Source organism: Strigops habroptila, chromosome 8 (genome assembly GCF_004027225.2).
Source record: "Strigops habroptila isolate Jane chromosome 8, bStrHab1.2.pri, whole genome shotgun sequence".
Lineage (NCBI taxonomy): Eukaryota > Metazoa > Chordata > Aves > Psittaciformes > Psittacidae > Strigops > Strigops habroptila.
The window spans coordinates 30858512-30870584 of NC_044284.2; the positions used below are offsets into that span (position 1 = coordinate 30858512).

Sequence of the window (12073 nt, forward strand, 5' to 3'; positions counted from 1 at the left end):
TTGGACAGATAATTGTTACAGAATAGGAAGGTTATTTAAAATAACATGTTCATGAGACGTCTGGTATTTCACACCCACTGTTAAAATGGGGTTTAGCTCAGATTTTTAATTTCAGCTATGTGAGATACAGACCTGCAGGTTAAATGCTCAGTGGTACCACACCGACAATGAGCTAAACTTGTTGCTTTGTGATGTTTTTTTTTGGTGGGCAGTGTGATTTTAGGTCAGACCTGAATAGACAAGTTGAATAACCCTTCTGCTTCAGTGGACCTCACCTAACACTGTTGTGAGTTATCTCAGCATCATCTTGGAAAAGGAGCTGTGCCTGCTCTGTTTACAGGACAGGAAGGAGCAAGCTTGGGAGAGGTCCCATCTGTGTGAGACATCTCAACAGTGCTGCACTTTCAAAGCCCTGATATCCATGTTGTTTTTTCTTGGCATTCTGTCCCATTTAATTCCTAGAAACTTCAGTGATCCCAGAACCTGCAGTCAGAGAAACTTGTGTAGAATTGAAGCAATTCTTTTAACCGATAGATTTTTGTAAACAAACATATTCAAAGGCAGATCTGGCTCTATTCAATCTATTTTACAATTGACTACATGTTATATTTATAAAGTACCATAGGACTGAGATTTTTACACCTCCCCCCTTTTTTCAACTTCTTCCTTTTCCTTACTGGGAGGAGTGAGAAAATGGCTGATGACACTTTCAGAGTCATTCAGTGATTTATGAACATAAACTGAGTTTCAGCACAACACTTGCACACCTTTGTTGCTCATGTGCTCCTGGAAGTCTCACTCTTTACTTGAGTCTCCTCAAGTAAATTGAGGGGTCTATGTGAAATACGAATTCATCTTTTTTAAAATCAGATTCAGGGAGTTTTATTTTATGCTCCTTTTAATGCCAATACTTTTGTCCCAGGAAATTCTCTGCAAAGTCACATCAGCAAGTAAACAGTAGACAGGGATTCTACAGCCACCATGATGGGTAAGCCCTCATTTTCCCTCTTTAAACAACCCCAAAGCTACTGCCAGAAATCCAGTACATGCGTGGTCTGCAACTTGCAAGACACAATCTTGCTTGACACTGGTTTCCCTAAAGCAAAACAAAAATGAACAAAACGAGTTTACTCATGTTCAATATTTGCAGAGTTCTGTGGTAAACATTTGGTTTCCTAATTCCTATTTATGTTTTTCAAATAGGCTTTCTTTTCCTTCCCAAAGATGCAATGTGTGTCCTTTTGGAAGCCTTATGTACCTGCTGAGTGCTGGGGCTCAGCAGTGCTGCAAGGATGAAGCTGGCTGACCTGGGTCTAACTCTTGCAGGGAGTAGGCAGCACCTCAGCCCTTTGGGTCACCCTGCTGGAAGTGGCAGTAAGAGGTGAGCTACACATCTAGTTTGTGTGACAAAGATAGAGGCTTTCCAGAATTTCACCTGAGACATTTACTTTCCCCTTTACATTTCTAAATCAAACTCAAGGTCAAGAATTATCAGTCAGCTATGCTCCAAGTCATCAGGATAATGATAGTAAGAAATGCCTTTTATCCCCCTGCCTCTCTTTTGCCAAAATGTCATTCCTATTCCTCCTGAAATAAGGCTATGGTCACCAGAATTGAAGCATCTGTTTACTCCAGGAGATGTTATTTGAGTTCACTCTGCCAGGAGATGACAACGGGCTCTGCAAAGGCCTTGTTCACTCTGGATTCTACTTGTCTTCAACAGGCTAAAGGACACCTGGCTATCTATTCCCATTCCTGCAGCTGAGATGCTCTCAAAAGTAGCAGTCAGTCTACTAGTGCTCATAGAAGGGAGGATATTTTTGGAAAGTGAAGCCCCTGCTGCAGGGATGACCATCAGTGACAGATGGAAACCCACAGAGATGGGAATGAGCTTGGGTCTCACTGCCACTGCAATGCACTGCAAATCTACCTTTGAACAAAATATTAGTTACAACAATGAAACTCAACAATTCAAACATGGGGCTACATGGATAAAAATCATCTTTACGGGATTTGCAGTGTAAAGTCTGTACTTGGCCTAAGTACTGATTTGATTATTTAAATCATGTGCAATCATAAAGCAAATTTTAGAAATTTATTCCTCCCCCTTCCCCCCCAAAGTGTAGAAACATCTGGAGCTCAATCTCCAGACTCTCTCAAACCCTTTTTAAGTCAGCCACTCAAGCAACAGTATATAGCGCTTAAGGACATGTGAAATCTGCTGTTACCTGTATATATGTGCTCCACATAATCAGGGTGCTTTTTAGCAAACCTGGTCTTTAACTTGTTTCTTTCATCAGCCTTGATTTCTGTCCCAAGTGGTGTGTACATAACAGAAAAAGATACTTCTCTAGTGATGGCTTCTTCAATCATAGCCTAAAACAGGCAAAAAAATTATATATTACATGTTGGTTAATGGCTAGTTAAAAAAAAAATTAAAAAAAATACTTTCACAGATTATATTTTCCCTTTAATAATTGCATAGTCATGCAAAGATAACACATTTTGGTCTTGAATACTAATTAGAGGAGAATTTAAATTAGTTCCAGAAAACACTACCTATCTATACTCAGAAAATCAATCTAATGGAGAAAGAACATTTGTAAACAGTTTTCAGTGCAGCGAGTCTATGTATGTCTTCAATGAGGAGAAAAGTATTAGATAAATTTTCTTTTAGAGGAAAAGAAAAAGTTATTCCATGCCCTCTGAAGGTCACATCTTTCATCTGAGGGTTTTATTCAGTCCTTGGGAGTTGGTTAAACAATACAAAGCATTCATACTACCCCTTGGGTTGGCATGAATTGGACACTGTGCCTGTACGGAATGCTAGTCTTCAAATATTGCATTTAAACACCATTTGCATTAAGAGTAAAATTCACTCCTGTGCAGAGGGCAACACGAAGCTTATGAACCTTGTCATTCCTTAAAAATGACTCAGATGATGCATTGTGCTGGTCTTATGCAGAGGTGGATTTCACACTTAGTGGACCCCAATGAACTGGTGCTGGAACTGGCAGGAGCTACCAGCCTGGAAACAGCCTTGCTCAGTATTCTTATTGATCAGCACAAGCGAAGTTGAGCTGCAGCTCCCTCTGGGTTGGGTTTGGCTAAGACCACATTCAGTGCTGCTGCAGCTGCATCTGTTGCTAACAAAGATTTTGTCTCCTTGACATGGGCAATCCTTTCTGGAAACTGGGAGAACTGCAAGGCTTCATTAAGGTGTCTCGGCAATAGCATAAACATGGTTAATACTAACAACTAACACAAAGTTAATAGAGATGGTCAGAAAAACATGAGAGGAAAAGATGCACTTTTTTTAACAGGGTTTATGACTCTCCCAGGTCACTTTATACACAGAAGTGATTCACAGAAGGTATCATGATGGGACTAGTTTGGTGTTTTGTTGACAAGTCCTCCCTTTCATTCTCCAGTCTATTCTCCACCTATATAAAATTATCCAAGACACAGTGTGCCTCCATGAGTCATTTGTTTAGCTGATGACTGCTCCCACCAACCCAGAATGGAAGGCTGAGAGTGACAGTTAGTTAAGCATTTGCGTCCTCTCTTTAATGGCTTTAAACAGGTCCTCTAATATGGTCTTATGCCACTTTATTTCCATTCTGTTTATTGGTATGGGGTGTGCAGAAATTCTATAGAATTGTTTTAAGCAGATATTGGGATAGGCTGCCATACATGCATCCTGCGTACTCTTACACTGAATACTCTGCCTGGATGTCAAGGGTATCACTGGGGATTTGTTCATATTTTAGATTACAGTATTTAGTCAGCCCATTGTCTTGCATTTACTGGAATGGAAGCAGTCTGGAGTGGCTCGTATTTAGCCCTGGAAAATTAAAAAGCTTCAGATGTGTGCAACAGTATCATGACCACCTGGGGCAGTAGTAGTTTTCCCCCCACAGTGAGAAGGAGTTGCATTTTTCCATGGGCACAGCCATGTTATTCATGGTTAATGCTACAGACATGGAGGTATCAGACCAGAAAATTGCAAGTGTGTCCTCCTGCCAAGAGATTGGAGGTCCATGAATGGATCCTGTGCCCTTTCCTCCCGGTGGGAATACTTACCAGTCTGCACTGATTTATAGGAAAATTATTTTAGGATTTCATATTTCTACGAACTTTAATTATCTTGTCAGCCAGGGCCCTTAGAGGTTCAGTAGCAAAACAATGGTACCAATCTAGCTTTCCAAGGTACGTTCTTTTAAAAAAGCAGAGGTACTTGTTCAAGTCTTACTGAATTTCATACGTAAATATAGGCACAGAATTAGGTCAGCCTTATTCTGTGTGAGATATTGGGCATTCTGCTTATTTTCTATAGATGGGCAGTCATTTCCTAATCTGAACTAGACAAGCTCTGTATTCTGCCTGAAAAGTTCTCTTTTGGCTTCATCATCCCCAAGAACAGTTCAAAGTCATGGCTATAATATCTCTGCATTGCCATGTACCCATGGCTGCTCTGCACAGCAGAGGGCAATAATGGTAAAATGTCAGCCAATGGGGAAAAGAATAGATCTGTAGTTTCTGGTCAATACTGCTACTGAAGGTATTATTATTACCCAAGAGCATTTTTTTTCCCCAAGCTACTGACCCTGGACATAAATGCTATTTGTTTTATTATCCTCTTGGATTTTTTATGGGGTAAAGTCTTTCAGGATATAAAACTTGAGCCCATAAAAACTTTGGAGGAGAAAACTTTATACGATGAAATCCCTAAGGATTTTTCTGCTTAAGCCTTTATGCACTGAAGTCCATACGCGTGGATGAATATCTGGCAATGTGTCCAGGAAACAGGAATGCCTACAGAACATCATCTGTCATGCTGTACACCATGCAGCTACTCAGGATATAGTCACGGTGTGGAGAGGATTGCAAGGGCTCCAATGGACTTTCAAGAGAGTTCCTGCAGAGAGGACAGGACAACCGTAGGGGTTTTTTTTCTTCCGCTTTTGCACATGTTTTGGTGTCTTTTCATCTGAAGGGTCCTTTCTGCAGTGTCCTCTCAGATACATCAGGGAGGATGTTGGTGTTCTGGCCTTGGAGTGGAAGAAGTGTCAGGCTGTTTCACGAGTATGGGGGTAGCTGCTAAACTGATAAATGTGATAAAGAAAGATGATTTTTTTTTTCATATCTTGCAAGTGAGCTCTGCAATGATATCTCCTCTCATCACATGATGCTACAGTCCAGCCTTCAATTCCAGCAGAGTTAGAAAAACTGAAGTCCTTGAGATGACTTTAAACTATAAGAAAGAGGTCCTCTAGCAATGTACAATAACATAAGGATTATGACTGACATGAGTCCACTGAATTTGGTGGTTTATCTTAGCAGTGGACAAAATCTATTGCTTCAGCAAAGACGCAAAAGTAGCTCAAGAAGAGGCTGTAGAGCAATCTGATGATAGGGAAGATTTCTTTTTGTAGTTATGGGACTGACTCATGCTTTGCTATGTCAGGAGGTTTATATCCCTGTTTTGGAAGTGTGGGGTATCAGAGAAAGTCTTCAGAGAAACCATCTGGAGACAAAGTGTCTCAAGGAGTATTTATATTGCCAGCACTTCTATTAAAATACCAAATAATTCCTTCATGAAACACAAGCGTTCACAAGGTTTGAGGGATGTACATTTCTATCATGACAAAAAGCCAAAAGACATTCTTAAACAAAAAATTTGTTTTGATCAAGGGTTTAAACATATATTTGACCCAACACCACATACTCCTTCGAGCACCTTGGCCCTGCAATATCCTTACATTCTATCAAATGTAGTAATGTTACATTTCACCTTTTAATAAAAATCAAACTTTAGCCTGAACAGTTGTCCTGGGTTCAGCTATAGCAGCCATTTTTCTCCTTCTTAGTAGCTGGTGCAGGGCTGTGTTCTTGACTTTCAGCTTGGGAACCATGCTGATAACACTGATGTTTTAAGTTGTTGCTAAGTAATGTTTACTCCAATCAAGGACTTTCTCAGTCTCATGCTCTGCCAGGGAGGAGGGGAAGCCGGGAGGAAGCAGAGACAGGACACCTGACCCAAACTAGCCAAAGGGGTATTCCATACCACAGCACGTCATGCCCAGTATATAAACTGGGGAGAGTTACCCAGAAGGCCCAGATCGCTGCTGGGGTCGGGCTGGGTATTGGTCAGCAAGTGATGACCAATTGTATCCTCTCCCCTTGTTATTTTCCTTATAATTATTATTATTGGTGGTAGCAGTAGTGGTTTTGTATTATACTTTAGTTACTGGACTGTTCTTATCTCAACCCGTGGGAGTTACATTCTTTCGATTCTTCTCCCCAACCCTCCGGGAGTGGGGGGAGGAAGAAGAGGGGTAGTGAGCGAGTGGCTGCGTGGTTCTGAGTTACCGGCTGGGCTCAAACCACGACAATAATCTTATACTGGCCCTTCACCACCCACTACAATCCTGTTACGAGCTCATAAAATGAATAGGTAGATGCACAAGAAACAAAGCTTTCCCATGCCAACTTCTGATGGCAAACGATATAACTACTTCAATACTTTTATGAAGCTCTTGCCATTATGCGGGCTTAGAGCAGACATAGAAGAAGAAATATGGCACTGTAGCAAAAAATTCTTCAAAACAGTGACAGCAGCTTTCCCTGCTACAGTCCCTAACCTTAATCCTCTTTAACTACAGAAAGGTTTAATTTGGAAAATCCAATTATCTTGACATCTAGAATTAGCCAAAAATTTAGATATCTTTGTAGTGCCTTATCTTGCAGCTGCAGTGCACACTCAGCCACTGTCTCATTTACAGTACAGCAGGAATTGATGCTTTTACAGATGATTTTTATTAATGCAATGATATCAGTCAGGGTAAAGCCATTAGCCTCTTCTATGAACTGCTTCCACTCTTAGGCTGGTAGTTAGAATTACGGGTGCACAGCAGTGCAACCCATGTGCTTTTCTCTATATCTTTCCAACCATAAAGAAGTATCTGGCAGCTCTGCCACTAAGTCTGTTTCTGTTGTGATATGAATATCCTCTCACCAGCATGATCTTCTTACATCATTTTTATTTTTTTTTTTTTCCCTGCACGAAAAATAAATAGACAGAATGCCAGAGCATATCCTTTTCTCAGTGTGTTTCTGGTATGAATAAATAATGTATTATACAATAGATGAGAACTTCCTGCTTATCTGCCATGTAATGCCTCCCCATTAATGTAGGTCACATCAAATATCAGCTTATTTAGGTTCTTAAGCTATTAACGTATTTAAGTCTCTGTGAGTTATTTTGTATGCAGTGTATTTTGGAAGCGGATTTGCAGAGCACCACAGTGATAGACCTGTGTAGTCTGCTGACTTCTGAAAGGCACAGGTATTGCAAATGGGTTACCTTAGGCTTCAAGACCTGTTTGATACCCTATTAAGTATCTCTTTATGTTTTGGGAGAAAAGAAATCCATTCTTTACAACTTTCCAAAGAGATTGCTATTCATTAGAGAAACCCCCCAGAATACATAGAGTGTGGAAAAGGCTAGAGGCTGCTCTTGAAACTCCCTGTCTGTTGCTGGCAGGTGGGAAAGCAGGCACTGAGCACAAATGTGGAAATGCAATTCTAGTTCAGGGAAGCTCTCTACCCACAAGCTCTAGTCTCACAAACTCATGCGCACGGAGAGTGCCACGGGAGTCCTCAGCTCTTGCATCACTTGCCGCCAACTGAGAGTCTTACCCTTTCATCTCAGCACAGGGGTAAATGTGAAGGATTTCAGTGTTTCTTTGCTACAGTGGAGCGACTCTGAGAACAATGAAACAGAGGCTATATTTACATTGCAAGGGTGATCCAGAGCATTGGCAAGGTGAGCCCCTGTTACTGCTCAGATTAGTTTGTTGCCATCCCAGGCAGGAGCTCTAGCTTCAAGACAGAGAGCAGACATCAATCTGCAATGGGGCAATGGGGTAGGGACTTTTTATAAGAGCAAGTACTGATAGAACAAGGGGCAATAGGTTTAAACTGAAAGAGGGTAGATTTAGGTTAGATATTAGGAAGAAATTCTTTACTGTGAGAGTGGTGAGGCACGGGCACAGTTTGCCCAGAGAAGCTGTGGCTGCCCCATCCCTGGCAGTGTTCAAAGCCAGGTTAGATAGGGCTTGGAGCAACCTGGTCTACTGGAAGGTGTCCTTGCCTGTGGCAGGGGTGTTGGAATTAGATAATATTTAAGGTCCCTTCCAACCCAAACCATTCTATGATTCTATGATCAAAGAACTGGCCCTGTAAACAGGCTCATTATCCTCTAAGTGAAGCTATTGGCCAAAACCACAGCTTTTAACCAGTTTTGTTAATATTGCCCCTTTCTTTGTCACGAGAAATACCCTAATCCCAAAACAAAATTCACTGGGACTGCTCTGAGCAGCAGGATTGACCTTCCAGTGCTGGGAGAAGCCTTTTGCCATCCCAAGTCCTCAGTAGGTGTTGGGCCAGCTCCACATGGCTCCCGCTATGTCAGCAGTGGTTCACAGTGTAAACACCGGGGTTTTTTTCTTGTCTGAAAGGGGATTATAAACTGCACTCAGCTGAACAGCTTTTATAACCTAGACTCAGAGGGACATCTTAACTCAGACATGCAGAGCTAAAGGTTGAACATCGCTTGAGTGCTTTATGTGAATGTAGTTGGAACCCACTGGACAACAGCTGGATGCTGCATCCATCTGGTGATGCAGACAAGTGCTTAATAGGCAGTGAGTGAGCCTGGCAAGGAAAAGCTCCTGAGAGAAAGGTGGGATACTTGTTGTAGGGGGTTTCAGGGCTTTTAGTCCCAAAAGAGAAAAAAAGGAAAAAAAATAGAAAAGGCAACTAAAATGCAGAAAGTAACTGAAGGAGATGTCAGTCCTTCCTAGGACTGAGCTCAATGTATTTTGGAAGCTTGACTTAAATGTGAAAAGATGAATCAGACAACCAGAGATGGTGACTGATGTAGTTAGCCTGTAAAATGGACAGCACTGTTCAAAGGGCCAATGAAAAATCATGCCTGAATCATTGCAATAGCATGCTACTTTATGTGGCTGAATAGCTGCTAATTTAGTAGAAGACAAATTGACTGTATATAGTGGTGTTTCTGAAAAGTGACTTTATTTATTTTTGTGTGATGTCCTCTGTAGTTCTTCAAGAGCAGATGTGCAGATGGAAAGCCACATAACCAGCAATGATCCTGGGAACAGCACGAACTTCTGCCTGTAGCTTCATCTCCGCAGAGAAAGGAGATGGTATACAAAAATGGAAGAGAATAACAAATGTGTAACTTCTTAAGGACCTTTGCAACTTGAAGGAACAATAAGGCCTGAGAACAGCACAAAATGGCTGGTTTTCTGCGCTGATTTCTCAGGCTTTTGTAAATCTTAAAGCTCTGCTTTGCAACCTAGTAAAAGCCAGAATGAATCGAAAATTCTACTTGTGATATATGTACATTACTTTTGAGCTACCCTGTAGGTATTTTAAATGATCTGGAGCTTTGCTGGCCAGGTTGTTCTTGTTGAGCATCTTTGAGACATGATTTACGGGCCTCTGTTAACAGTTAAAACCCTAATAGGGTTTCGTATTGGGATTTCAACAGCTACCAACTACAGTATGGTATGTGTTGCATACTGCATTTGGCTAGTATTAAATCCATCTTTCCTGTAATTAGAGACAATCCATCTGTTTTAATAATTGTGACATTTAAACTAATAATTTCTCTTACCACGTAAACATAAGTATGATTCAAGCAACAGTTATTCTACCATGCACGATGCAGTACCAGAAAAACAAAAGTAGGTAGAAAACATGTGGAGGTAGGTACTATTAAAGAAGAAAGAATACAAGAAAAACATTAAATTCCTTGCTTTTGTACATGTAGAATTGTTTTTGGAATGGAAATATAAGCAATAACAACAGCAATAAAAAGCTCCCAAATCAGTATCAACATGACAGAAACCCTCTGTTATGCTATTTGCCTTTTCAATTACTCCATATTTTTTGAGAAGAGAATGAAGCTGGTTTTTTGCAGCCGAGTGCTATGTCTTAAAAACAGTATATTCTAAAGCCAGAGTGGTCTGAATCCCTGAAATGGCATATGTAGGAAAAGGCCCATTCTGCCTTGAAAAAGTGTTAATAATTTTAATCTTAGTAAGTTGCTTCATCCTTGAGGCACTGAGAACATAGTAAAACCATGAACTGGTCAGAAGCTGCACTGATCATCTGAATACCAGTGCAGTATCTTAAGAACAAACTGATTGTATGGGCTAAAATATTATCGCCTAAATTTTTTTTTTTTTTCCTTCTAATGTGCAGGATGAGGAAAATCATTACATCCCAATTTTCCACCAGAAAATTAAAAGCTCAGTGTTTCAAGGCAAGTATTGTCCTTCAAAATGGCCATAGATACAGAAGAAGGAGGATTACCTCCTGGTTTTTACGGAGAAGGGTAAGAGAAATGTCACTTCTTTTCTGACATGAGAAAATTCAAAATTAATTCTTAAAAGCAGCAACAAGCTCCCCAGACCTCTGAGACAATATAGGCTTGCAGATATTAAACACTGACTTCTGCCTGTACACACAACAGTCATTGACCTCAATGGGGTTTTCCCCAGATTTGATTAAAGAAGGGACTTTTCTGCAATGAAGTGTGGCACAGCAAGATCTGCTAAAATAGCCTTGAGAATTAATGAGAAATATATTTTCTCAGTGATACGATGCCCAGGCTGCCCATAGAGCCTGCCTGTCAGCTCCTATCAGTCATTCCATTAGGAGGATTGCAAAACATCCCTGCTGTTGCCAGCTTGGAAACTTCATGTTCCATAGCAGGACACCGGGTCAAGTGTGAGCATGCAGGACTGCTGACGGGCCTTGTCACCCGCTGAGACTGCAGAGGAGGTTTTGGCTACCAAGAGCTTTTTCCTTTTAAGTTTCTTGACTTGGCTCATCACCCCACAAGGTGTGAAATAAAGCTGAGCTCTAAAGGAGCTGACAGCATTCATCGCCGCACTGTAGGTGTTCAGCCACCTTGCAGGGCTGGGTTATCATTTGGTTTATTGTGTGATGTGGTATTTCTCTGTGCTTGCAACAGCAAAGATTTTTGAAATGGAAGCACCTGGTGTTCACAACAGCACCGAGACAGCAAAACAAATGTCTGAATACCCAAACCTCCATGTCAGCCAATGCATATGTTGCTGGAAGCTTTCTCTGTGACACTGAATTTAGCTGACAGAAATGTTCTCAGACACACAAGTTTGTGAGCTCCATGTGCAGCAGTCACAGAGCCAGTATTTTCTATGTGCTAAGAGCAGCTCTGTGATGGCTGCAACCTTGGCCAAAACACTGGGGTTGAACAGGAACTAAAGCTAAAAGGTCTCCATTTGAGCTGTAGCAAATACACGTTGGCTACGTTATGGAATTAAGGCTTTTGGTACAGATGGCTATGGAAGCTTACAGATATGAACCTAAAAGCTTTGAAATGCCTTCCTGGGGTTCTGTTGGTTTCTGCACTAAATATGCATTGCTGGTGCAATGGCACTTAGTAGAAGACTTAGGCTAGATGGGACTGACTTTGGTTGGAAGTGTATAACAGATGCTAGAGCTGAACCTTTAATATAAAATAGGCCACATGGTTTTAACAATGGAATAATAAAAGCAGTTAAATTTGTAGTGTGCTAATAAGTTAAGCCTAAGATGTTTCTAAATTCGGTAATAAGGGCACTTTATGTTAAGATGTCAGTGCCAGATATTGGTGAAATCAGGCTGTGACTTTCCAGATACTTGCAAAGTTCATGTTTAAAAATGTTGGGCATTTTTGACATTGTGGTATCGGTGTGATATATTTTTACTCATGGAATAAAACATCCATCTTATAGTGCAGTTTTTAGCCATTGGAAATAATGGCTAAAAGAAAGAGGACTTACAAAGGTGTGAGTAAAACTGGACAGTTTGGAGAGGGACTTTTTCTATGGGATGAAATATCTCAAGCCTATTGTTTGTTTTAATATTACCAGCTGAGAAATTACGTTGCTGACAATAAATGCTAGGGACCTTACTTAACTAATATAAAAAGTAAGTTTAAACTTTGTCTTGC

General features: G+C 40.8%; 1 protein-coding gene across 1 annotated transcript in view; it reads right to left on the bottom strand.

Moving 5' to 3' along the window:
* Positions 1-12073, bottom strand: part of SPATA16 (spermatogenesis associated 16) — a 97964-nt gene that overhangs the window by 26737 nt on the left and 59154 nt on the right. Inside the window, 1 exon segment of the mRNA XM_030496217.1 lies at positions 2229-2376. Coding sequence (XP_030352077.1) covers positions 2229-2376 — 148 coding nt within the window.